The sequence below is a fragment of the Passer montanus genome, unplaced genomic scaffold, assembly GCF_014805655.1.
Source record: "Passer montanus isolate IOZ18808 unplaced genomic scaffold, ASM1480565v1 scaffold1, whole genome shotgun sequence".
Classification (NCBI taxonomy): Eukaryota; Metazoa; Chordata; class Aves; order Passeriformes; family Passeridae; genus Passer; species Passer montanus.
In genome coordinates this window covers 18,121,387-18,144,872 of record NW_024356504.1, presented here as the reverse complement: position 1 = coordinate 18,144,872, position 23,486 = coordinate 18,121,387, and the positions used below count along the sequence as shown (strand labels likewise).

At 39.2% G+C, this 23,486-nt stretch overlaps 1 protein-coding gene across 2 annotated transcripts; it reads right to left on the bottom strand.

Annotated features, from left to right (window-relative positions):
* Positions 1 to 1,636: 1,636 nt before the first annotated feature.
* Positions 1,637 to 18,846, bottom strand: SEC22A (SEC22 homolog A, vesicle trafficking protein). 2 transcript variants are annotated; one of them, XM_039699998.1, is made up of 7 exons: positions 18,644 to 18,846; positions 16,910 to 17,113; positions 15,435 to 15,598; positions 14,172 to 14,366; positions 9,272 to 9,390; positions 6,232 to 6,297; positions 1,637 to 2,667 (listed from the first exon to the last, which is right to left on the bottom strand). In XM_039699998.1, exons 1-7 carry the CDS (start codon positions 18,655 to 18,657, stop codon positions 2,620 to 2,622), a joined length of 810 nt encoding a protein of 269 aa, XP_039555932.1. In that variant the 5' UTR covers positions 18,658 to 18,846; the 3' UTR covers positions 1,637 to 2,619. The 2 variants fall into 2 exon arrangements, with proteins under 2 accessions (XP_039555932.1, XP_039555922.1); XM_039699988.1 differs by having other exon boundaries at positions 1,637 to 2,820; positions 18,644 to 18,845.
* Between the last annotated feature and the right edge of the window lie 4,640 nt (positions 18,847 to 23,486).

Genomic DNA, 23,486 nt, shown 5'->3' with positions numbered 1-23,486 from the left:
ACCTTACTGAAAGACAAACATTCCATTGTGGGTGTTGGATGAACCCACTCCAACCCTCAGGAGGTCTTCCTTTATAAATACAGCATGAAATGGGCTCTGCTTCTACTAAATCCCACAGAATAATCAAGCAACCACGAATGGCCATCTGCACTTCACACTAAAGTAAAGCCTGTTGTTCAAGAGGCTTTCCTAAATTCATCTTCCTAGGTCTGGTATCTCAAGTACCTGGTAAAATCAGCAGGGGGCCTGAGTGTTGTTTGTGTAACCAAAAAGGAAATCCTGGGAATTTTCAATAAATTTTCACCTCCAACCTGGCCTGCTCTATCTCGGTTCTGATCTCACACCAAGATGTCAGCAAGTTCTAATATTACAAACTCAAACATGCTAAGAAGCCATGTTTTTAGCACCTAGTAATACCACATAATGAAGAACAGTCATGCTCATTAACTTTTCATTGTGAAATGGGATTTTTATCAGTGCTATAAAAACAGGCAAACAAAACCCCAACTGTTTTCTGTTGCACTGGCAGTTACATTTGTTCATTATACCTGCTAATCAGCAATTAGTTTAATGCCAGTATAACTGGAATGGAATAATGGCTCCAGATGCTATGACAAAGGAAGTTTTCATTCCTTAAAAATGGATCTTTGGGAATAGGAGGAAGGGACGGTGCCACAGAGAAAACAAAATTCTCTGGCAACATAAAAACTAAAGAAACGATTCAACAAAAAATTCTGTATGTGCACAACAACCTGAGTTAAAATCTAAGCAATACTTAAGGCATTAAGTAGCTTCCCTGCCTATCAGTGGAGGTGAAAACACAGGTATAACAGTTCTTCTAGACACTATAAGCAAGATAAAACCTGGTTTCATACTAAAAACATTATTTTTTAAATCTATTATTATTTTAACCTCCATTTTTAAATCACAGATTTTAAATAGTAAAGGACTGCTTTCACCTTTTCAGAATGCTGCACTGGATGCTAATACAAGCAATTCTTGGTAAGGGCTGTTTGCTGCTCATGTTCATCAACACCTTCTTCTTCCCTGTCTCCAAGTGGGGAGAGAATTAACTGCACAGCACCAGCCTGGAGCCTGCACACCAGGCTTCACCTCAGACAGCAGTCCCAGACACACCACTTCCCACTGCAGTTTCATTCTCTAATTCTTCTTAGTTGTATTATGCACAATTTTCTTAACTAATCCATCTATTTAAAGAGAAAATAAGCTATCCGGGTTCATTTTTTCTTGGTCATAAAATCTGCACTAAATAACTTCTTTAAAAACATAACCTTTTGGTATGAAATGCCCAAGAATCCAACATTTCACATCACAGCAAAGCTCTGCCCATTCCCAAATCCAGCAACACAAGGGCATTGCAACCTCTCTGCCATTAAGGCTTGATTACAACTTGTAGATAAAAACTTACATCTATTTGTACATTATAAAACAGTCATAAATAACTGTCATATAAAAATAAAACCCTAGGGTAAGTGATGGTGGTCCTCTATGGCTGGTTGGAGTTTGCTGGTTGATTCACCAGCTTTAGGAGCATACAATTGTTCTTGCAACAGGTTTTATTCCAGCACCAGAACACCCAACCCATAAAGCCCAAAGAATCAACACAATCCCTGTATTTCTTGTTTAAGCTAATCAGACTGATTTATTATTTTCCTGTCACCAGTTGTCTGTCTCAGGTTTGAGCTAATTATTCATCCATTTCTGAAAGTAAGGGAGAACATATAAAAAGAACAGTATTCCAAACAAGTACCAGTCACTCCATTTACTCACCAATCTGTTCTCTTTCAACCCTTCCAGAGTCCAAACACATGAAGTGTGCAAGAATCCTGGTTAGCGGCAGAACTTTTTGAATAATTACAAAAAATGAACCCTATCTACGTAAATCAATTTCGAAGAATAATTAAAAGAAAATCATAAATGAAAACACATTAAAGAACTTACAGCACAAGACAAAGCACCATGGGTGAAGCAGATCCCTAGAAACTGAGTTTCCAGGTTACATTTTAATTAAGAAAACATTCACATATATGTCAATGTGAAATAAAACATTCCAAAATTTAGTATCTTACATATGCCACATCTAGTTGCCTAATATGCAATAGCATTATTATTACTTATTTAGCCTATTCCCTACTGCCTCACAAAGGCAAAACTGACCTTGGAAGTGAAAAGCTTGCACAATATGCAGAACATACTCTACACATTCCTCCATTAACGTACAAATGTGCTTCCACACTACCATCAGATAATGTGATCCTGAAATACCATCAGATAATTCCATATCAGATTATCTCCATGAATGTATGAATGAAGCTTTTTTATGCCACCAGTTCATATTCTACATACATTTCACTGCATGGATATACTTCACTTTCCTCCTCTAGTCCCATATTCTTTTGTGTCCTTTCAAGAAAATAAAAAAATAATTAAAAAAAGGTTCAACCACCAAGTGTAGAATGTCCACAGGCATCTTACATCAATTAAAAAAAAAAAGAAAATAAAAAGCCCCATTCAGACAGCTTCTTCTTTTGGAGAACAGCTTTACATTCCTGAGAGTAACTACTGCAACAAGACTTGGTCTCAATGTTCCAGGGCTTGTCAGACGTTGTAATCAGGGGACTTTCCCTGGGGCTGTCGCAGCCGGATCTGTAAGGTAGAAAAAGCCCCCACAGTCACATGGAAGAAGAGCTGCCACAGGTTGCGCAGCTCGTACAGGTACATGTTACACAGGCAGATCAAGCCGAAAGTCAGGAAGGACTTGGCATTCCTCCAGCCTGTGTAGTACACAAACAGGTAACACTGTCAGGAAATAAAAAAGAAATCACGTTACCTCATGGAAAATAACTTCTACTAAAGAAAAACTGTCAGGTCACTGAAAAATTACAGCCCAAACCAAGGAAAAGTCTGAATCAGACATGGAAGAACAGTATCAGCAGTCATAGGAGGATGAGGAGTACCTGATATCAATACAAGGCTACATTTGCCTTGCATTAAACCCTGAGAACAATTAATTCATAATAGTCAATTACAGCCTGCAATGTGGCCTGTGACTTAAAGATAGTGGATGCTCCTGGCAATCTTCCCTGAGAACAATTAATTCATAATAGTCAATTACAGCCTGCAATGAGTGGCCTGTGACTTAAAGACAGTGGATGCTCCTGGCAATCTCTGGTCAAAATAAACTCTTTTCTACTCAAGCAGTGGAGAAGGAACAAGAGAAGTCTTCTTCAGGAAAGCAATGGGAAGGACAGGGACAATACCAGGGCCCCAGAGCTCAGCACAAGGCAATCCCCCAGACACCTCCCAGTGTCCTGCCAGGGGTGATGCTGAGGGTTTCCTGGCAGATGCAGAGGCCCACGCGCACTGCCCTGCTTCAGCTGCTGCAGGACTGATACATTTGGAGAGACACAACTCCTGTAATTCTACCACATTTTAGGCAATGTTCTGCACGCTGTGGTGTAACACAGTCTGCCAGGACTGCCCACAGTTCCCTACTCAGCCCTCTTCCTACTGTAACTGGAAATCTGTTCAAGTATTTTGCCCCAGTTTTCATCTCTAAAAGGACACAGCTTTTACCCAGACATTACTTTTATTTCTTCTATTGTTTGAACTACTCCCTTAACTGCTACAAAAATCAAAAAATTCCTTTGCCCCTTCCCTGGATTCAGGTCATTTCTGCTGAAGAAAGTTTTTTTTCTGTGCTTTAAGGTAGATAACAATATTATTTATGCTTACTTAGTATTCCAAATCTGTTCCTAGTGGATTTATAACTATAGTCACACAGATTTAATAGCATCTATCATCAGATTATCTAAGTGCCATTTCTGTTCTTCCTGGGCATTTGCCATGTTTTATCAGTCAAAAAAACTCCACTTAATTTTCTTTTCATTTTTCATGTTCCTCAAAAAAGGGCAACTGAACAATGCAATTTATTGAGGTTACTTTATATTCTGTTTGAACTCTACCACTTTGTTATAAAGCATGCATTTCCACTGCAAGCGTGGTTGAGAGCAACACAGCTACTTGTAGTGTCTGGGTATTTAAATATTGTCAGAGAGGTAAGGACTGGCATTATCAGTAAGATCTGCATGTCCTTCCTTCAAAGCAAAGTAAAACCAGAGATTAATAACCTGCATGTTTCAGAATCTAGACAGAATTGTTTTGAACCTGCTTGGCCATTTTGAACAGAGTAAATGCAACCTGCTTGTGCTGACAGCTTCACAAATCATACCTAAAAGAGCAATTAGTTGGTACTGGTATCTCAGCAATAAGAATTCAGATAATTTCCTAGTGTTGTCACTTCCACTGACAATGTACAAACAAGTGTGACTGCTTCCAAGATTAAAATACGAGTCAGGATATGCTTCATCAAAATGATTAATAAAGGCTTGAAAAGAGTAGTTTAAAAATATTGCTATAACATGATGTCAAACTACTACATTTTACTGAAGAACTGTTTAAAATGAATGCTGAAGTGGATCTTTCTCATTGGTCTAGCTCTGAACTACTGGATGTGCCCCTTACAGAACAGATGAAAAGGCCAAAAACAGTCAAAAGGCCAAAACAATGCAGCTTTAACAGCTTACTGTAACAAGTACTGTTATGATACTCCTGAGTTGTTGTTCTACTACTAAAGGGAAGTGTTATCATACAAGTGTTATACTGAGCATGCTTTTATGGAGAAGGCTCATCTGTGCTATTTCAGATAAGATTTAGATTTTTGATTCTGAATTTATTTTTAATGAATGTTATGAGATGACTGAAGGCTCAGCTTCTGTTACTTTGCACTTCTGGTACAAGTGAGGCAGTTGTTACTTTTTCTTCTTTATAAAAGTCTAGAAACTATGAAGCAACACTAGACATATCAGTGAGTCTAAAACATCATATTCCATGCAAGTCCTGTTCTCTTGCCTGTACACCAGAGTTAGAAACATTTCTTGGGAACTAGAGACACACTGCTGTGTTGTAATTAACTGAACAGGACAATACAGCATGATGGATGCCTGGTGGGTGAGTGACAGTGAAATGGGCTGTCACACAACACAGGGAATTAATGTCCTGAGCTCATAACTGTAGCCAAAGAACATCAGAACATGCCAGAGAACCAACACCCCTCAATTCTGAAAACTGACCCATCACATGTTACAGGAATGATACCAGAGGGTGGGAAACAGAGTTTCAACAGATGTATTTTGAATATTTATAAAAGCCTACATTAGAATTTGCATGGATTCTTTCTTTCAGACAGCTCTGTTCAAGGCAAACAGTGGAGGAAAGATGTCTCAATGGACAGACATGAATACTTCATAAAGAATAAGGTTTCCAGTTTAGGCGAGGAGGGGAAAGGTGTATTTTTTTATATGAAAAAAGAATGGAGAAACTCTACCTTATCTGATATGGAACACACTGTTGGCATGGAAAATTAACACCAATCTAAATTATTTAAGGCGGCAGTTGATAGAAAGTCAACAAGTGTTGGAGAACACATTGTCCCAAGTCATATTGGGACATTTTGCTACAGATAAATTGCAGAGAATGAAGATTACAGATAACCTCGACAAAAAAAGACTGATAGAAAGGCATTTTGTTATATTACTGTCTGACATAGTACTAAACACTGGCCCACAGAAACAAGTGAAAACTGCATAGTCCACAAGTCTAATATTAAAAGTCAAAGCAACTGAGCATGAGAGGCATAGACATCGGTTAATGTAACAGCAGTGTCACTGAATGACAGATGCCAGTGGGCACCTTGCTGTGAATTATAAACGAAAGTCAAATTCAGATGCAGAAATGGAAAACTGACAGAGAAGGAAAGCAAGAAGTGTCAGGCAGGAAAACAGTGAAAAGGGGCCAGAGGCTTTGAAAAGGAAGGAGATGCACATTAAAATACAGAGTGAGGAAAATTCTGGGGTACAGAATTATCAAGAAGATAATATAACCTCCACTGCTTATGACTTTAGGGATAATTGTTTTAATTAAATGTCTTAATCATCCAGCTGGAGAAAAGATGCCAGCAAACAGAAGCCCTTTGTATCAATCTACTACTACACAATAGTTTGATTAATTAAAAAAAAAAACAGAGCAGAAAATAATTTTTGTAATCACCCTATTCAAGTATCTGTGACATTTAAGCAAACATGATGACACTTATGCATGACTGGGTAATGTTTCTGAACTCTAGTGAGTTATGCAAACAGAAAAACACACCTGGTACAAACAGGCTGCAGTTCCAAGAAAAAATGCAATAACATAGCTGAAATCTTCACCTTCATTCTGCAGGAATAAAACAAAAAGCCATGTTTTACAATAAAACAAGTGAAACACAAGCCGTTTACAGTATGAAGGTTATGAATTATTGCATGTTAGAACAGCTTCACACAGGGATTTAAATCCTTTACCACACTAACTGACCATTAGGACTCATCAGTGATTACTTACATGTCTGCAGAAACATCATGATCTGTAGTCAGACCAAAATGCTTATTCACAACAAACAACTCTATTCAAGATTTTCAAAAGCTTCAAAGATGTCCAGCTCTAACACTGGATGTTTACCTTCTCCAGATGCCTTTGAAAATTCAAGTCTTAACTCTGGTAACTACCTATAACAGCAACATCACAGAACTGTGCCTTCCTAAAGCTTCACAAAATGGAAACGAGGGAACAGGAAAGGACCCAGACTGGCCACTAGGGTGGGGTAAAACTCTGCACAGAGAATAATGAAGGCAGCTCCGTGCTCATGCACTGACAGCTAACAGCATAGGAATTTATCAGAGACACTTGGAAAATAGGGTTCTCTTGAAGGAGAGATGGAAAAATTTACTTGAAGTGACAGATTTTTCTACTGTGTGTTTTGAAAACAAAACAAACCCTGAAACGTATTCAAACGGGTTGTCACAGCTCCTACAGAGCTGAGCAGAGTGAATTTCCATACCCAATGAATATTCTAACTGCATTTCTAGCAAACATCTGCAACCACCAAAAACTTTGCTAGGAAAACAATGGGCACTCATGCAAATGTTTGTCCTTGAGAGCAAATACCACTTGAGAAGATGGTGGTCCATCCACAAGGACAACTTGTGTCTGCTGAGAGTATGTTCAGTGTGAAGCATTTCCATGTCCTGTGCTGACCAGGAAAAACTTTGCATGCCTGCACACAAAAGTTACATCCACAATGTAACTTCTACCTGTGTGTAATGTTTGCCTCAGTGCCACTGCACATCTGGTGGAGTACAGTTACAGACTAACAGAATTTTATTAACAGTCAAATAAAACCACTGATTATAAAGCAAACAGTAATTCAGAGACACTTCTGAAAGACTTCTCAGAACACATTCCATTAATTGGGTTTTGGATTATTTCTCCCTAAACCCTGTGGATTTTCCACAATAAAGTAAATTTAGAGAAATTTTAATGGAATTTTAGTGTGCCTCATTTGTCAGAAATGAAAATTATCTTCCATCTGTACTGCAATCTATTACCTCCAGATGCAATAACATAGAGAATAAAATTAACTGGATCTCCTGTCATCACTTAAATAGATTAATTCAACATTTGTGTTCTTTTTTAAAAATCACCTGCAGAAAGGTAACAAAATAAGTTTTAGCAACATCTCACTAACTGACAAATCTGTTCAGTACTATGTGTACTATAGCATTCTTTAAAATCATTCCTATGTATAAACTGAGAGAATTGTGCATAACACAGAAAAACCTAATTAGGGATAAAATAGAGATGCAGGTTCACTTGGTCTTTCTTTAAAAAACAAACCAAAAACAACTCAGAAAGAAGGACCTAGCATGGAACATTTTCATTAATCTTGTTCATCTATCAGCTAGTCTTCACAAAATGCTGACACTCAACAGTACTGTTTAATCAATCTTTACATCGACTTTGTAAAATAACTGGAATACAGGAATTCTTCTTTACCTTATTTCCCTAAAAAAAAATCCATTAGGTATCAAAAATATGGCAGTGAGCTGCTGAAAGGCCTAGAGACCAAGACTTAGAAGGAACAGCTGAGGAAACTGGGGCTGTTTAGTCAGGAGAAGAGGAGGCTTGGGAGAGAACTTGCTCTGTAACTACCTGAAATGAAATTGTAGCAAGGTGGGGGCTGGGCTCTTCTCCCAGGTAACAGTGGGTAAGATGAGAGGAAATGGCCTCGTGCTGCATCAGGGGAAAAATTTCTTCACTGAAAGGGCTGTCAAGCTGCCCAGGGAAGTGGTTGAGTCATCACCACAGAAGGAATTTAAAAGCCTTGTAGATGTGGCACTTTGGAACATGGTTTAGTGAACTTGGCAGAGCTGGGTTATGGTTGGACTGAGGTCTTTTCCAGCCTCAATGACTCTATGAAGTCCAGATATGTTTAAATAAAAAGACTGTCTACCAGCCAAGCAACAGGATTACCATTTTCTCTCAGTAAAGTACCATGGGGTTTTTAGTTTCTATATCTATCACCACAGCCATTAAATTGTAAGGAAGTCTTTGGATTTTTGTGACAACACACATGAACTTTCTGTGCATGCCTGCCAAGTACTACCAGCACATTCACCTGAATTGCCTGAAAGCACAAACCATTATTAGTGACACTGTAGCACTTGTGGGAATACAATCAGCACAAGAAATGGAATACAGGCTACAGGGAGGGTCACAGTAGAGATTTTACAGAAAAAAAATGGGTTTGGGGAGGTTGTTTGGTGAGGGGAGTTTAGAAGAAACCACTTGAAAATTTTCTGACACTGATCCTTTCAATACACAATAAGAAATAAGGTTTATTAAATACAAACAAAAAACTATAAAAGTTCTCTAGGAAACAACTTTACAAAACCTGTTTAAAGATTCCTACTCTGTGGACTTTTCAAAAAAACTGTCCAGATTTTTAAAGCTGTTCATCATTTCACTCAAGTGTTTTTAAATAGCATCTATAGAAATTAAATGCCTCATACCCTGGCATAAATTTAGAAAACAGAACATGATGTTCACATCCTCACTGCTCCCAAGGTACCAGGGAAGGAGTTGGCCACCCACCTTCCACAGCTGTTGAAACTCACAGCCTTGATGAACGAGGCAGCACACTCGAGGAGGATGCACAGAGCACAAACAATACAGGTTTTCTAACAGAGGCCTGACCTCACAAACAATACTTTTGAAATAAAACTGGCACAAATCAGCTCATATAGAATCTTCTAAACCGAAAATTGTGGTTGCTATGATGCGTAACTTCTAAATTCATAAACATGTACAATACCTGGAGAAGGCTTTCTATGGCATGGAAGCCCCGGATTAAATTCAAAGCTCCACATAACAGACTAAGCACAAATGAGACAATCCCTGGCAGAGTCACAGGTTCCAGACGTTGATGAGGTGCTGCAAAGCAGATCAAAAGAAGATATCAAAGGTCAAAGCAATGCCTTCAGAAATTCAATAAAATAATAATCTCATTTGTCAGTGGTTTCTAGCTCAAGAGATCACTGAAGCAAATCACAAAATGTCATTTCTGTTTTCTAAAAAGACAAAACACTGCAAATGTTTCAGCACGAGGTTTAGCAAAAAGTAAACTTTCTTCCAGTTCACACATATAACTGTCTTGTTATATCTAGTCTTTATCTCAATAGGTTCCATTTATTCAGTAGGGTACTGATGGCTGCTTAAACATGCCAGGAAATCAAAAGTAAAAGATGCACTTGCTACTGAAATCTGTCCATAATCAGTAACCAGCTAATAAGTCACATACTTAAGAGCTTCTCTCACAACCTCGACTCTTCTTTAACACAAGTGCATTAGTGAGATATTGGGACTGATTTACCTTGTTTGCTGAACAGAACACTGAGACAAAGCTATCACAATCCCCTTCCTTAAAAACAGTGAGTGCTACCAAAGACACCCATGAAGAGACAGCTCTGAAACTCAGCTGGGATCTATACCACAATCTTATATGGACCTTCCAGATAGTGCTTAGCCTCTTACAACTAAAACACATTGAAATTAAACCACTCTTTCTTTCCATGCACCCACTCTTTCAAGCTTATCTAGGGTCACAAGTATGTAACAGTTATGTATGTTCCTCATTACTGTCCCCTTCCATAATGAATAACAGAAAGCAAATGTGAAAAAACAATGCAGAACTCTTAACAGTCTGGGCAACACTGGGACAACAATGGGACTACTGAGCTGTGCTCAAATCATTCTGTTCAAATCAACCAAGCGTAAAGATGTGAACAATGAGGTTAATGAACTGTAACATTAATAGAGAGGGGGTGTCAATCCCAGTTGTTTGTATTGCATAGCTCCAGAAAAAAGGTTTTACAAACAGTTTATGAAGTTGCAGAACCTAAAAAAGCCCCAACAAAAGCTATTTCACATTGATAAGCAGGCAAGGCTGTCTAATTAAGAGTGTACAATAAAACAAAAATATACAGGATGAGTTCAGTTAATTAATTTGTGCTGAATTTAATACTGTATAATCAGTTGGGGTGTTTTTTTAAACAAAAGCATAACCCATGTTTAACTTTGAGAGCTCACTACTTTTCTAACTGTAAGGCACATTACTCCCAGCAATCACTCAGTTAAGGTTAGATATGGTAGATGTGCTATTTGCATACCAAACCACTCTTTTTCAATGACTCCCAACTGGTTGTTTTGTTTTGGGTTTTTTAAAACCATCTCATCTAGAGAGAGGAAAAAAGCTGAGGGTGTATATGACTGTTTTTACCCAACAGTAATTTCATTCCATTAACTGGTGGATAAAATTAGTTCACTGCTCTCTAGTTGCAGCTCTCCAGAAAATCTCCTTTTTGCCATGTATTGGGTAACTTAAAATCATTGCATGCTAAAACAGCATTTAAAACACCTCTTTGAGAACCAAGGGGGGAAAAGTAAAATGCCTGGTCAACTAAATACACAAAGTCCATGAAGGTCCATAAAACAGTAACTTCTTTCTTGTTAAAATATGAAAAAAAAAAAATAAAGGACATTATGTAACATAACTAATGTTATTAAACAATCCAGAGCGTAAGAAATTTTAGTGTTACAATCAAAGCAACAAGAGTAATTTATATACAAAAATATGAAGGCAAAACCAAAAGAATGAAGAAGGAATGTCAGAGAAGGAAGGGTAAAGGGCAATTGACTTTGAATTGGTACATCTATCAATCTTAGAAATATGATTAAGCGCCATATCAAAAATCCTCAGTTCAAATCAAGCACAAATTCTGAATTTAATGTTGGCATTTAAATAAAAATTCAGAAAATTTACATGACATGAGAAACTACATTACTTGTAAGAAAGTTTATTTAAAACTAAAATGTAAAAAAAAAAAATCCACAAAAGCAGGGAGAGTACCATCAAGCAAAAATTGACTTTTGATGTGACAACTGTTTCTTCACTGAAAAAAAGCTCAGAAAACAGTAATTTTATCCTAACCTGAAACATCTCACATCAGCACGCTGTGACCTTATTTCTAATGCCTGCCAACACCTACATGTACCTTTGCAGGAAGATTCTATCCATAATCTGCACTCTTTATGCTTCCCACATGCAGAATTAGCCCTGTTCCTCACTGCACTGCACAACTCCCAGAGGGAAAGGGCTGCTACTGCAGCTCTGCCAGCACAGCACAGCAGGCCTGGATCCCCACCCTGGCTGCACACCCAGTCACAGTGGGAGCAAGTGAGAGCCACTGCTTCCCCCCACGGCCCAAGCTAATGCCTCCAACTCTGCCATTCTGCACAACAAAACAAGGTTTGCATCCACCTAACTTCCCACCTCTGGATGCTCTCCAACTTCATTTACCACAGCTCACTCCAGAAAGTCCTACTTTTTAACAGTACAGCATATTCAGGAAATTCCACTAGGCAAAACATCTTTTTGTGAGAATCTTTTTGCTCTGTCATTAGAGCAAAGGAGAAACTTGGAAGTCCAGCCAACTGAGTGGGCAGCAAACATCCAGAGAAAGTTCTTTTCAAGGGTGGAGAGAAGTGATGCATGTAAAGAACTACAAAACCATTAGCAGACTTTCTAAAAAGGATGCTATTGTTCAATAGCATCTAAAATGTGAAGAGCTGAAGAAGTAGCAAAGTGCCAGCTTCTCATAATGTACAGCCCTTTGATGGTGAGTTTCTACAGCAACTCAAGGAAGGAAGTGGATAACTGAACAGAGATCTATGGAATTCAGAGGAAGAAGAAAGTTAAAAGAAACTGAAAGAGAAACAGAAGAAAAATGACATGGAAATAAAAGGACAACAGAATTCTTCTGTAAGAAGTCATGAAGAGGTAAGTAAATAAAAAAACAACAGACTATCACTTGCCAATTATTGTCCAATCTTGTTTTTAGTTAAAAGGGAAATGGTCCCCATGTTTTTTAATTTAGGTCTATATTACCTTCCAACACTCTTATTCAAAAAAATTACAAAAACACATCTCCCACTACACGGACAACTTTTAAAAAATAGCCAATTTTGACACAGGCTGAGTTCTCTCATGCTTATTACTTTTTCTTTTTCCAATTGCAGGAAGTTTGAATCTAGACAATTTTCAGAGTTAACCATCTGCCCCTTCTGCCAGCATAACCCTTTCCACAAAGGAGGATTACATGAGAACATTAAGAGTAAACACCAATATAAGAATTAAAAGTGGCAGAGGAGTGGTATCACAGCATTACATACCTTTAAAGAGAGCCCACACATGTAAAAAGATGACAAAGGTATGTACCGATTACATGAGAACATTAAGAGTAAACACCAATATAAGAATTAAAAGTGGCAGAGGAGTGGTATCACAGCATTACATACCTTTAAAAAGAGCCCACAGAGCCCACACATGTGAAAAGATGACAAAGGTATGTACTGTGCTGCTTAGATGATTCCACTCCTTTAAACAATTTAAACACCTTCATGTTTTTTCTTTAATAATCTTCCTGACTCTGACTCTAATACTGTTAAATTGCAAATACAGAGATTGGAAACTACTTCTACACTGTCTCATAGCACCTGGAATTCTCAGAATCAGGGCCCCAGAGTACAAACAGGGCACCCTACTGGTTTTGTTTGGTTTTCATCTTCCATAGAAAGCAGTTTTCAATCTTCTAGAGTAATCCTCATGAGTAAGTACATAATAAGGATAATATACTGGCAAAGAGATCCTATTAATATATACATATACATAAACTGCACAAAATCTCTTTTATTACAACATTGTAGGAGGTGTTTAGATTTACGATTGCAATTCTGTGATTTATGATTGCACCCTGACACTGTAAAGCAAACAGCACCAGTGTGTGCCTGCTCAGGATAATTTATAGACAGAAGTACTTTCGGAAAAAAAGGAAAATATATTAACTAATTAAAATCAACACTTGCTTCCATTCTATTTATGATTTTGCTTCACTAAACTTGGAGGACTGAAATCAGATGATGTCAGTATCACATGTGGAGCCCATGTATCAGTGCAAGGATCTGGCATTTTGTTTCTGTCCTGCTGGGAAACATCTGAGGATGGGCCTCAAACCCATTCAGAGGATTCACTTAACAGCACAAACCTTTAACCCAGCTCAACCCCACAATTCCACATTTACCTCCTACATGAAGTAAATTAAAGTTTAAAAAAATTAATGACTACTTAAATAAATTTGGCAGTTTTATACAAAATTGCAATTCTTAACGTTGTACATAAGGCACTTATTTTAGAGAGTGCATCTTTGAGCCAGCACAGCTCTTTGGCTTTTCACCATTGCAAAGGCTTCCTAAAGAGATGCTTCTCCCTCCAGCTGCTCTAACTCCTGCTCTGACACTGCTCTCAGCTTATGTCAACACTGAGTCTTACTGGGCAGAAATACCAAAACTTTTCAGAAATCTTAAAAGGTCAAAAAATAAAAATCATCTTCTTGGTTAAGTGTTCCTCTTCATTTACAGGGTTTTTTCCTTCAATAAGGCAGTCTAATGAACACACCCAATTCTTCCTCTGAGTGCCTCAGGAAGGTAAGCATTTGGAGCAAGGGACAAAAAAGACATCTGAGCTAAAATATATAAAACGTTATACCAGCTTTATATTTTAGAAACCTGAAAAAAAGCTTTTTTTTTTAAAGAAAAAAAATTTAATTTTGCTGCATCTGTCTCATTTAAGGATACAACAACAGAAGTCTGGAACTTACCTGCAGATATCTTACCAGTACCCTTATACTCCCCCACAGGTACATGAGAAAAGCCATTGGCTGAACCAAGTTCTGACACTGAAATTTGATACGGTGGTCTCAGTTTGATTTCAGTCTGCATATCAGCAAGATTCATCTTTGTTGACAAAGAACGTGTGTTGTTGTATCTCTGTTTGGTCCTCTGAATGAAATTATCTGTGTAAAATTTAAAATAAAAAGGTGTTTTTCTATGGACTTTTGTTAATTACATAATCCAAGACCATGCAGCTTTTCAGTTCACAAACTGACATATATTGCTTGGAACAGCTGTATTTATCTTGGATTCTTAATGCTGTTTCTGTTTTGTGCCTAATACATCATGGGTTATTTAATTCTGCAGTTAAAAAAAAATTAAGCTCTAAAAATCTAATTATTTAATAACTGAATAAACTAATGACTTTTCATTGCATGAGACTGAATGCATTTCTAATACAATGGATTTACTGCACTTATTCTAGCTTTTCTGTTAGTTTAATAAATATCCTTATGAAAAAATTATGTTGTGGAAAAAAAAAAGTGTTCATAGAAATCTTCACCAGGAGGACAGTAATGTCATACAGAAATTGTCATTAACTGACTGAATTATAGACAGGATTTAACCAACTGAGGATCTTCCCCCGTGTTTCTAAAACTGCAGTTCTCTTTGCTCTAATGTGTTTCATAAGAATATCTAATTACAGTAATTTCTAATACATAGTATTAAAGCAACACAAATTAATGGAATTCATAACAGCTGTTATCTGGTATATATGAGATGAGTTGCATTTGGAGTCTGAAGATTAAATGCTCCACTACATCATAGGAGAAGTAAAAATTTCTCCCTTTCATGTATTGAACAAGAGGCAGCACAGCAAGAGCTAACATGAAACTGCCATTTTTACTTGAGAAATTTATGCAGCTCAATGACTTCACAGGTTAAGTATTTCAACAGGTATGAAGTCAAACAATTCCTGATAGTACTACCAGAAGATGAACTCCAGTTGCTCACACAAGGCTTAAACCAAAATCTACTGGAATGAACAGAAGTAAATTTAGATAAAACCCTAGTAGCATAATTTAATACCCCCTGAAATATTTCTTTATTGACTCTAACAGCACTTAAATCAGATTCTAAATCCACCTGAAACAGAGCTATAAACTGCTTTTGTTTGCATTAAGTTGTATCTATTTAAATTCTCAACTGTCTTAGGATGAGAATGAAGGGTGAGAAAGTCAGATCCTTACCAAACTCTATAAAACAGTATGGTCTGATGGCAGTATTCGTCTTCATCATATTGTAGGTAGTGATGAACTCCTTCTGAAGCTCATCCAGGAAACAGAAAGCCAGGACATTGGGATAATTTTCAGTGCACAACATCATATAGCTTACTCCCAGAGAACTTATAAAGCTGGAATTGAAAAAACATATTCAAAATTTCAAATTTAAATTCAGTGAATTGTTTTTCTAGTCTGATCTCATATGCTGTAACCAGAAAAACAAAAACTTATCTGGGGTAGCAAAGGAATAAATGTTTACTGAAAAGCCCAACAGTATTCTAGAAGAAAAACAAGTTACTTTTAGGCAATGTTCTACTTGAACACCACATTGTACAATCATATGAGAAGCTGTTTTACACGAATGTGTATGTAGGTATCTATACATGTGTGTGTGCACACATACACACACAATTGTGAAACCAAAAATAACAAAGCTTTTAGGATGCAGAAGCACAGCAGGCTTATCCCTTAACAGCTTTTCACTCATCTCAAATGTACAGTATGTGATCTGGTGCAGCCCAAAAATGCAAAACCTTATCTTCTGATTTGGGGGAGGGCTGTTGGCTCTTTCTAGAACATGGGAAGCAATAAAAATGTTCTGCAGAGTGCAGAATTAGTAATTCTCCACAGATAGTTTCAAGGACAATCAGAGATGGCAAATATGAAAACAGAAAAGGACAGTTTGCAACATACAAACTGCTGCATTTAGGCAATTCATTAAAGTTTTGGTTTTCATGATAACATTCACATTTCTTTAAATCTTGCTGGATAACTTAGAGCATTAAAAGCAATCAAAGACAAAAGCACTAAAATTTACCCTGATTAAGCCTTATAGCTTATTCTTAAAAGTTTGTTTTAAGCTAATCAGTTTACAGGCCAACTGTAGTTAGCCTGTATAAATTAAAAAAAAAAAAAGACTGAAACAATTTAGCTATCCTGGGCTTTAATCCAAGAAATGCTGGAAACTCACATATACCTATATGGAGTGGTGGATGGAGAGGTCTTGGCATTTTCTAGGATCATTCAGGTGGTACACATTCCACTGCTGTAACTTCTACATGGTTAACTAGGGGTTAAGATGAAATTACTCACCTCATTTAAAATATCTAAATTAGAATAAGAATTTAGGTCAGTTAAAGTGCAAGTGAACTATAAACAATAAAGAATTTCTTCTAAATATCTAATCCAAACCTACCCTTTCATTCTGTGTAAAGCCACTCTTCCCATGATGACGTCCTTTTGTGCCATTATAAAGAAACTTCCATGAAAGTCTGAATAGGTTCAAATCTTTCTACAATTGCTCAGATTTAACATTTCTGATACATAAATAGTGCCAAGAATTAATCTTAGTTTGATTAAGTATTTCTAATTTGCACAGTCATCTTTTTCAATTACAGAGAGACAACCCAGGATGTTGCAGATACTTAAAAGAGATGCCTTACTTTATATTATACTGTCCAGTTTTCAGAGTACATCTGTCAGGAAGCTGAGAAAGTTTTTTTGAGAGCATTTTAAAATATTTTCTACATTCTTGCATTCCCGTGCTCTGGTCATAATCAGTAGATGCAGAAAGTGGGAGTCCATCCCTCACACGGACCACAGAGGCAGACAAAATCATAGACATTGCCAACAGAGTTAACGACAGCCTGCAACAAAACACAAACCAGGAGGAATCAGAATTAAGGTAAAACCACAGACAACAGAGTCAACTGTGAGAAATCAAACTTCTCAAGCTGTACAGTGGGTTCAGGCCTCAACTGGGACACAATTAGGATTTTCAACTGTAACTCAGACTAGAGTCTTAATTGAACAGCACCCACTAATCTACACAAGCCACAAAACAGTTATTCAAACCTTACATTAAATTAAAACATTCAAAAGTTTAGCAAGACAAGTATTAAAAGGATTACTTATTTGCTAAGCATCAGTACACAAATTTGTTCCCCTACAAGTGGGCGAACTGCTAGAATTTATATGAAGCCAAAAGCAAACACTTCCTCAGCTCTTAACACTGCTCTGCAGACTCCTACCATATACTACACCTATCACTTCAGACACTATGAAAAAATATTTTTGCCTCCCTCAGATGATGCTACTCAAGTTCCATACAGTCAAAAATTGCAAGAGGAAACATATTTCTGGATACAGCTGAAATATGCTTTTGTGTGTGATACTGACATGTTTACAGCACCTTTCAAACTATGACGTTAAGGGTGCTTTACAGGCCTCAGCAGCTGAATGACTGCATTCTCACAAGTCAGAAATCCAAATCTTCCCCAAAAAGACACTACCTCTTCACAAAAGAGAGGAAATAGCTATTTTTACATGAACTCTCATCTTCTCTATTTCCCACTCCCCCAAGAGTATATATTCATCAAGAAACTTAATGAATAATCAACAATATTCAGGCTTTTCAAGGTCATTTACTCCTCAGAGAGAAAGAGGTACATAATAACGTAAGCACTAAAAATGTGTTGTCATTTTCAGTTTAGTAAATTCAGCTTCATCAGCAGTCAAACTCCAACCTCCTTTGAGATCCATCACATTAGCTGAATAAATTCCAAATTAATACCCTTGTATTTTACTTGTACAGCACAGCAGACTCACCCCAAAGCTGTAACAGCAGGGGAAGCCACTGTTGACTGCAGTCTGCTGAACACCTTGGGGCTTTTATCAGGTGTACCTGTTATTTCAGCACCTCACTGAGAATTCCCTCCTGAACAAAGTGCTTCCATAAGCTGGACACAAAAACAGAAAACAACCCCAACTCCAGAACTTCCTCTAGATCAGCCTGCTGGCATGAAGCCTTCAAGAAACCAAACCCACAGGTCTAGAAACTTTTACCTATCCCCAATTTTATGCACGTGTTCCCAGAAGGACAAGTCACATGGAATGCACACGGACTCATTCTCTTAACTCTGCTGCTAACCATAGAACCAAGGAGCTAACCAAGCAGCTCAAGAGCACAACAAAATTGCAGAGGAGGTTTAAACTGTAATGGCTCTCTGACAATAACCATTCTACCTCTCAGAACTCGACCCTGACAGGGACTTTTGGGAGCTGTGTCAATATAAACAAGAGCAGTGATGCACAGTCTAAATACCCCTTCATTAACTTAGTTGCACAAAATGTAATTTCATGGATCTGCATTTCCCCTGATGAAACAAACAACTTACTTAGCACCTAACATGAAGAAAGGAACGCAGCTCCATGTCCTGTTTCAGGAAAAGGCAGGGAATAGGACTGCACTGCAGGAGAAACCCAGAGTCCCGCAGCCAGCTCTCAGAAGATATTATTCTGTTCACTTTTTAAATTATCTCGATGGTTAAAGTTCATGTTGAGCTATCTGATGAGATAAGAACAAAAAAAAAGTTAATAAATATATTTATTGGGTAACAATGCACTTCAGGTGATTTTTGTGAGGCCTTACATATTGGAAAGGCCTGAACATAGCCAAGGGAGGTTACTCAAACAATAATCAAAGAAAAATAAAAATGGGATAATAGAGATATTAAAATACTTCTGTGTTCTTAAGTGAAGTTCAGGAAGTCCCATCACTTGAGGCATTTAGAATGGGAAAACATGCTATTCATCTGCACGGTACAGGAGTAACTCAGGTTTACACAGCCTTTGATTCTGAACCCATCATTCCCCTCATCCACTACGTTTGATTAGTCCATCATCTCCTCTGCTCAGAACACTTCAGGAATGAAACACAGCACAACCACAGCTCTGTTTCCAAAGCATTAAATTTTCAATGTTCAATCTCATCACAGTTGCTTTGCTCATACAACTGAGAACAAAGCACATAAACACCACTAACAACAGCATGAACGCACAGACAAAAGACAAAGCAAATGATAAAGACATGTTTAAAGGTCTTCTTTCAAGTTATATGTCTATTCTGTATGTAAATAAATATTTGCAGGTAGGTTTTGTTACCATCATCTTGGTCTATTCTGTATGTAAATAAATATTTGCATAAATCTTGAACAAAACTTTGAGACTCCTACTTATAATCAGAGAAAAACAGGCTCTATAACAGAAGACAAGCCTCTACTGAAACCTGCCAATTCTCTTAATATACTACAAAATCATGCAAGGTAGAAATTGTGTTGAGCTGAAGATCCTAACAGCAGGTAGGTTTTGTTACCATCATCTTAAAAAGCCAGCCAGTGAAAACATGAACTTTTTTCTCAGCCTTCTAACAGCAGAATCAGAAAGCTATCTAAAAACCAAAGCCAATAATAGAAAACTAAGATCATACATATGTCAAGAGATGTATAATACACATACAGTAACAGAACATTCAGCCTTACTTGAAAATGTATTAACAAAGAAAAAAAGTTTACTAAATCTACCTTATCCAGCTCTCAAAACAATACAGCTTTACACAGGGAGCCAAGTGGTAAGTCTGATATGCACTTACATATTTAGAGATTGATGAAAGACAAATATGCTTTCAGAGCTATCTCTAAATGTCTTTTTGAAACATCTTTTCAAAGCTGCATTAAGTAATTCAGCAAATCGTTACAAACTTCATGTTTTCCTCCAAAAATTCTATATACCTCAACCACCTGAAGATGACAAAAGACTGCACTTCCACTACAAATGGTCTGTGAATCTCCTACAGGTGCAAGGAAATGAACAGATTGGGTTTGCTGTCTCATTCCATGACAGAACTGTGGAATACCAAATCCAAGCAACAGCTGTTTGGCTCACAGGTATCACAGAGGATCCAAAACATAAAACATGCCACCAGCCAGTGGAAACCCTTGTCACAGGCTGCTGTCCATGCTACACTGTCATGTGAATTTAAGAGGCAACTGGAAAAGTTCACAGAAAAACTACCAGGGGTATTAAAAGCAAGTCACAACCCTTTGCTCAGAGGGATTCTGACCCCCACACAAACACCAACAGGGAGAGTCCATCACAGAAGCATCACTCCATGCTTGCACCATTCTTGTTTCCCTTAGTTAGTATTCACTTCTGCCGCATCTTTGTTGATTTCCCCTTCACAGCCCTCCCCACAAATGAAAGAACCCATGGAAAAGAGGAGCACGGAGAAAGCTGGTCACAGTCAGCAGGGTGGCTGTTCCTCTGCTACTGCAGCTCTGCTACTGAAAGAGGAGCACGGAGAAAGCTGGTCACAGTCAGCAGGGTGGCTGTTCCTCTGCTACTGCACCTTCCCAAGAGCTGTCCAATTCCTCATCCATGTCAGCAGCCACTGTTTCACAACTAGGAATCAGCACATGTGCCTGGCTTCATTTCCTCCCAGGAACAAGAACCTCAGGTGATGGAAACCAGAGCCTGTTTCAGTGTACTTGTTTTTTTGAAGCCATATTGAATTATCACGTTGTTTATTTCTGTGTTATGATGGTACTTGAGCTGCAGCATCTAGAAAGTCCTAGAAAATACTGAAAACAGAAACTGGAACATTCCAGCCCTTTGTAACAAATTCATCATCCAACTTGTGATCTGACTTTGTGATTGCTTTAAACCTGACATAGTCTTGTAACACTTTTAACAAGTGTTTGGAAGTGACTTGTGACTTTGATTTGCTAAGGATACTTCACCTAAAAAAACCTCCAGCTTTCTCAAAATTCTGAGCAGAGCTAGGATAATGGCAAGCCTACCCTCCTGCACCTGATAACCTTCAGCCAATTTAATCACAGCATTTCTTGCTGGGATGTCTGCCTCTCATAAAAACTTTCCATAAAATATAAAATTGGGAAGCATGTGCAAGCTGCACTCCTGTCTGACACCGAATACAGATAAAACTTCTGTGCTTACTTCAAACGTGTACCTAATACTGTTGGACAATTTATTGTCCCCACTTCTGAGGGCTGTGACAGCTGCATTTCACAGGAAGGAACTTAATTTTTTCACTCTACATCATACTTCAGAAATTCGTGTTACAAACTGGAGCACTAGAGAAGGACACAGCAAATAAAGCCACTTTGACATCACCGGATATGATAAGACACGGGAATAATCCTAAATCACCAGCCAATATAATCCTTTCCATAAAGCCAGGCGGAAAGAGACCTCAGGGGCAGAATAAAGATTCACAGAATCAGTGAGGTTGGGAAAGACCTCTGAGATCTTTGAGTCCAAGCTGTGACCGGCCCTGAGGGCGCTCCCGGCGCCGCCGCCCTCAGGGCGCCCGGCGAGCCGCGCTGTCCGCCCGCCGCTGCCCCGGGGGCTGCGGGGCGGGCCCGGGAACGCTGTGTACCGAGGGGATGCCGCCCTTGCGTGGCTGGGATGCGATGGCCGGACTGGCTATCGCGTGGGTGTGCCTCAGCGCCCGGGCGGGAGCGGCGGAGCGCCGCCAGCGCTGTGTCGCACAGCCTTGTCTGAGGCTGAATTTATCACAGAATCAGGCAGGTTGGAAAATATCGCTGGAATCACGGGACCAACTTATGAGCCAACACTACCCTGTGAACCAGACCAAGGCACCGAGTGCACACCCAGACTTTACTAAAACATCTCCAAGGATGGTGACTCCACCTCATCCCTGGGCAGCCCAGTCCAGTCAAATCCCCCGCTCTGTGAAGAAGCGCTTCCTAATGACCAACCTGAACCTCCCCTGGTGCATTTTAGGACTGTCCCCCTGCCCTGGGCGGGTTTGCAGCCTCCTCCCGGGGAGCTGCAGGGAGCGGTGAAATCACTCCCGAGCCTGCTCTCCTCCGGGACAATCCGCTCTGCTGTCAGCACAGACTTTCTTCAGGAGCTCTTTGGGCTCTCCCTGTAATATCCTGTGACAGCGGCTGGCCGGTGCCCGCCGGGTGTAATGGATCGCACAGCCCTGGGCAGATGCCCGGCGCTGTGTGCATGACCGGCTGTGTCTGGGGTCCTGTGCTGGGGCAGCGAGCGTGGCTGCTGGCACCGCTGCGCTGGGGAAAAGTGCTCTGAGATGAGACCAGTGCTAGGCTAATCTCACTCATTTCCCAACAAATCAACTGGGCATGTTTCAGCTACAAATGAAAAGTGAAAGTTTGCAAAACTCATTAGTGACCCTAGAGTGAGGTTCCTATTTTAAAACTTTTTTTTTACTGATACAAGGATAATTTTCTCCCTGCGCTCTTTGACTTCACTGTTTTTGTACCAAATCACACCGTTTTAGTCTGTTGGCTCAAATCTGAAATGAAAGCAGCTTATTTCCTCGCTCACCCCTTTTAATTTCTCTTTCCATCTGTTAGTACTTCACTGTCCAAGTGCCTGTAGCACAGCAGTGCTGGGATAGAGGTAACACACCTCGCCCGCTGCACTCTCAGGCTCTGCTGAGCTCTGCTCAGGAGCAAGCGGATCAGGAAGATGGTGTGGGAGAAAATCAGTGCTCTCCAACCTCAACTCTTCCCTCTCCAAGCACCTTATGTGGATACCTATGGCAACCCTAGATGTCAGAGGGGCATTGCCTTACTCCCTATTCCAGTGATCCAAGTGAGGAAAAACGATCTCTTGCATCTTAGAACGAGGAGTAAATTGCTGTTGCTGGGGATTAATTGCACCCTTTCAGCCTCCAGGCTTTCTTCTCAGTGCTTCAAGCAAAGCTCAGGTCTCCAGCTCTGTGAGTCAAGCAAGATCACAGCAAGGGGTAAAAGATTAATTGTGGCTCTGGGGCTGAGTAACAGAGGGGAGAACAGAGGGGGAATAAAAGGAAAAATTGTTTTTAGATTGTTTTTAGAGCAGACTCGAGACAGGAAAGTGATGAAGAGGGGCTCAGAAGATGGGGCTGGCATGGAGATGTGGGAGAGGAAGGAAGGTCCAGGTGAGCAGAGAGGCCACAGCAGGAGAGGTCACCTGCTTGGTGAGGTAGCTTTTCTCTGAACATGAAAGCTCCAGAAGAAGTGATGTCCTGGAGAGCCTTCCCTGAGCATCCTTCTCTCGAGAGGTCACCTGCTTGGTGAGGTAGCTTTTCTCTGAACATGAAAGCTCCAGAAGTGATGTCCTGGAGAGCCTTTCCTGAGCATCCTTCTCTCAGTGAAAGCTGCTGTTGGCAGAAGTGCCAAGGCTGTG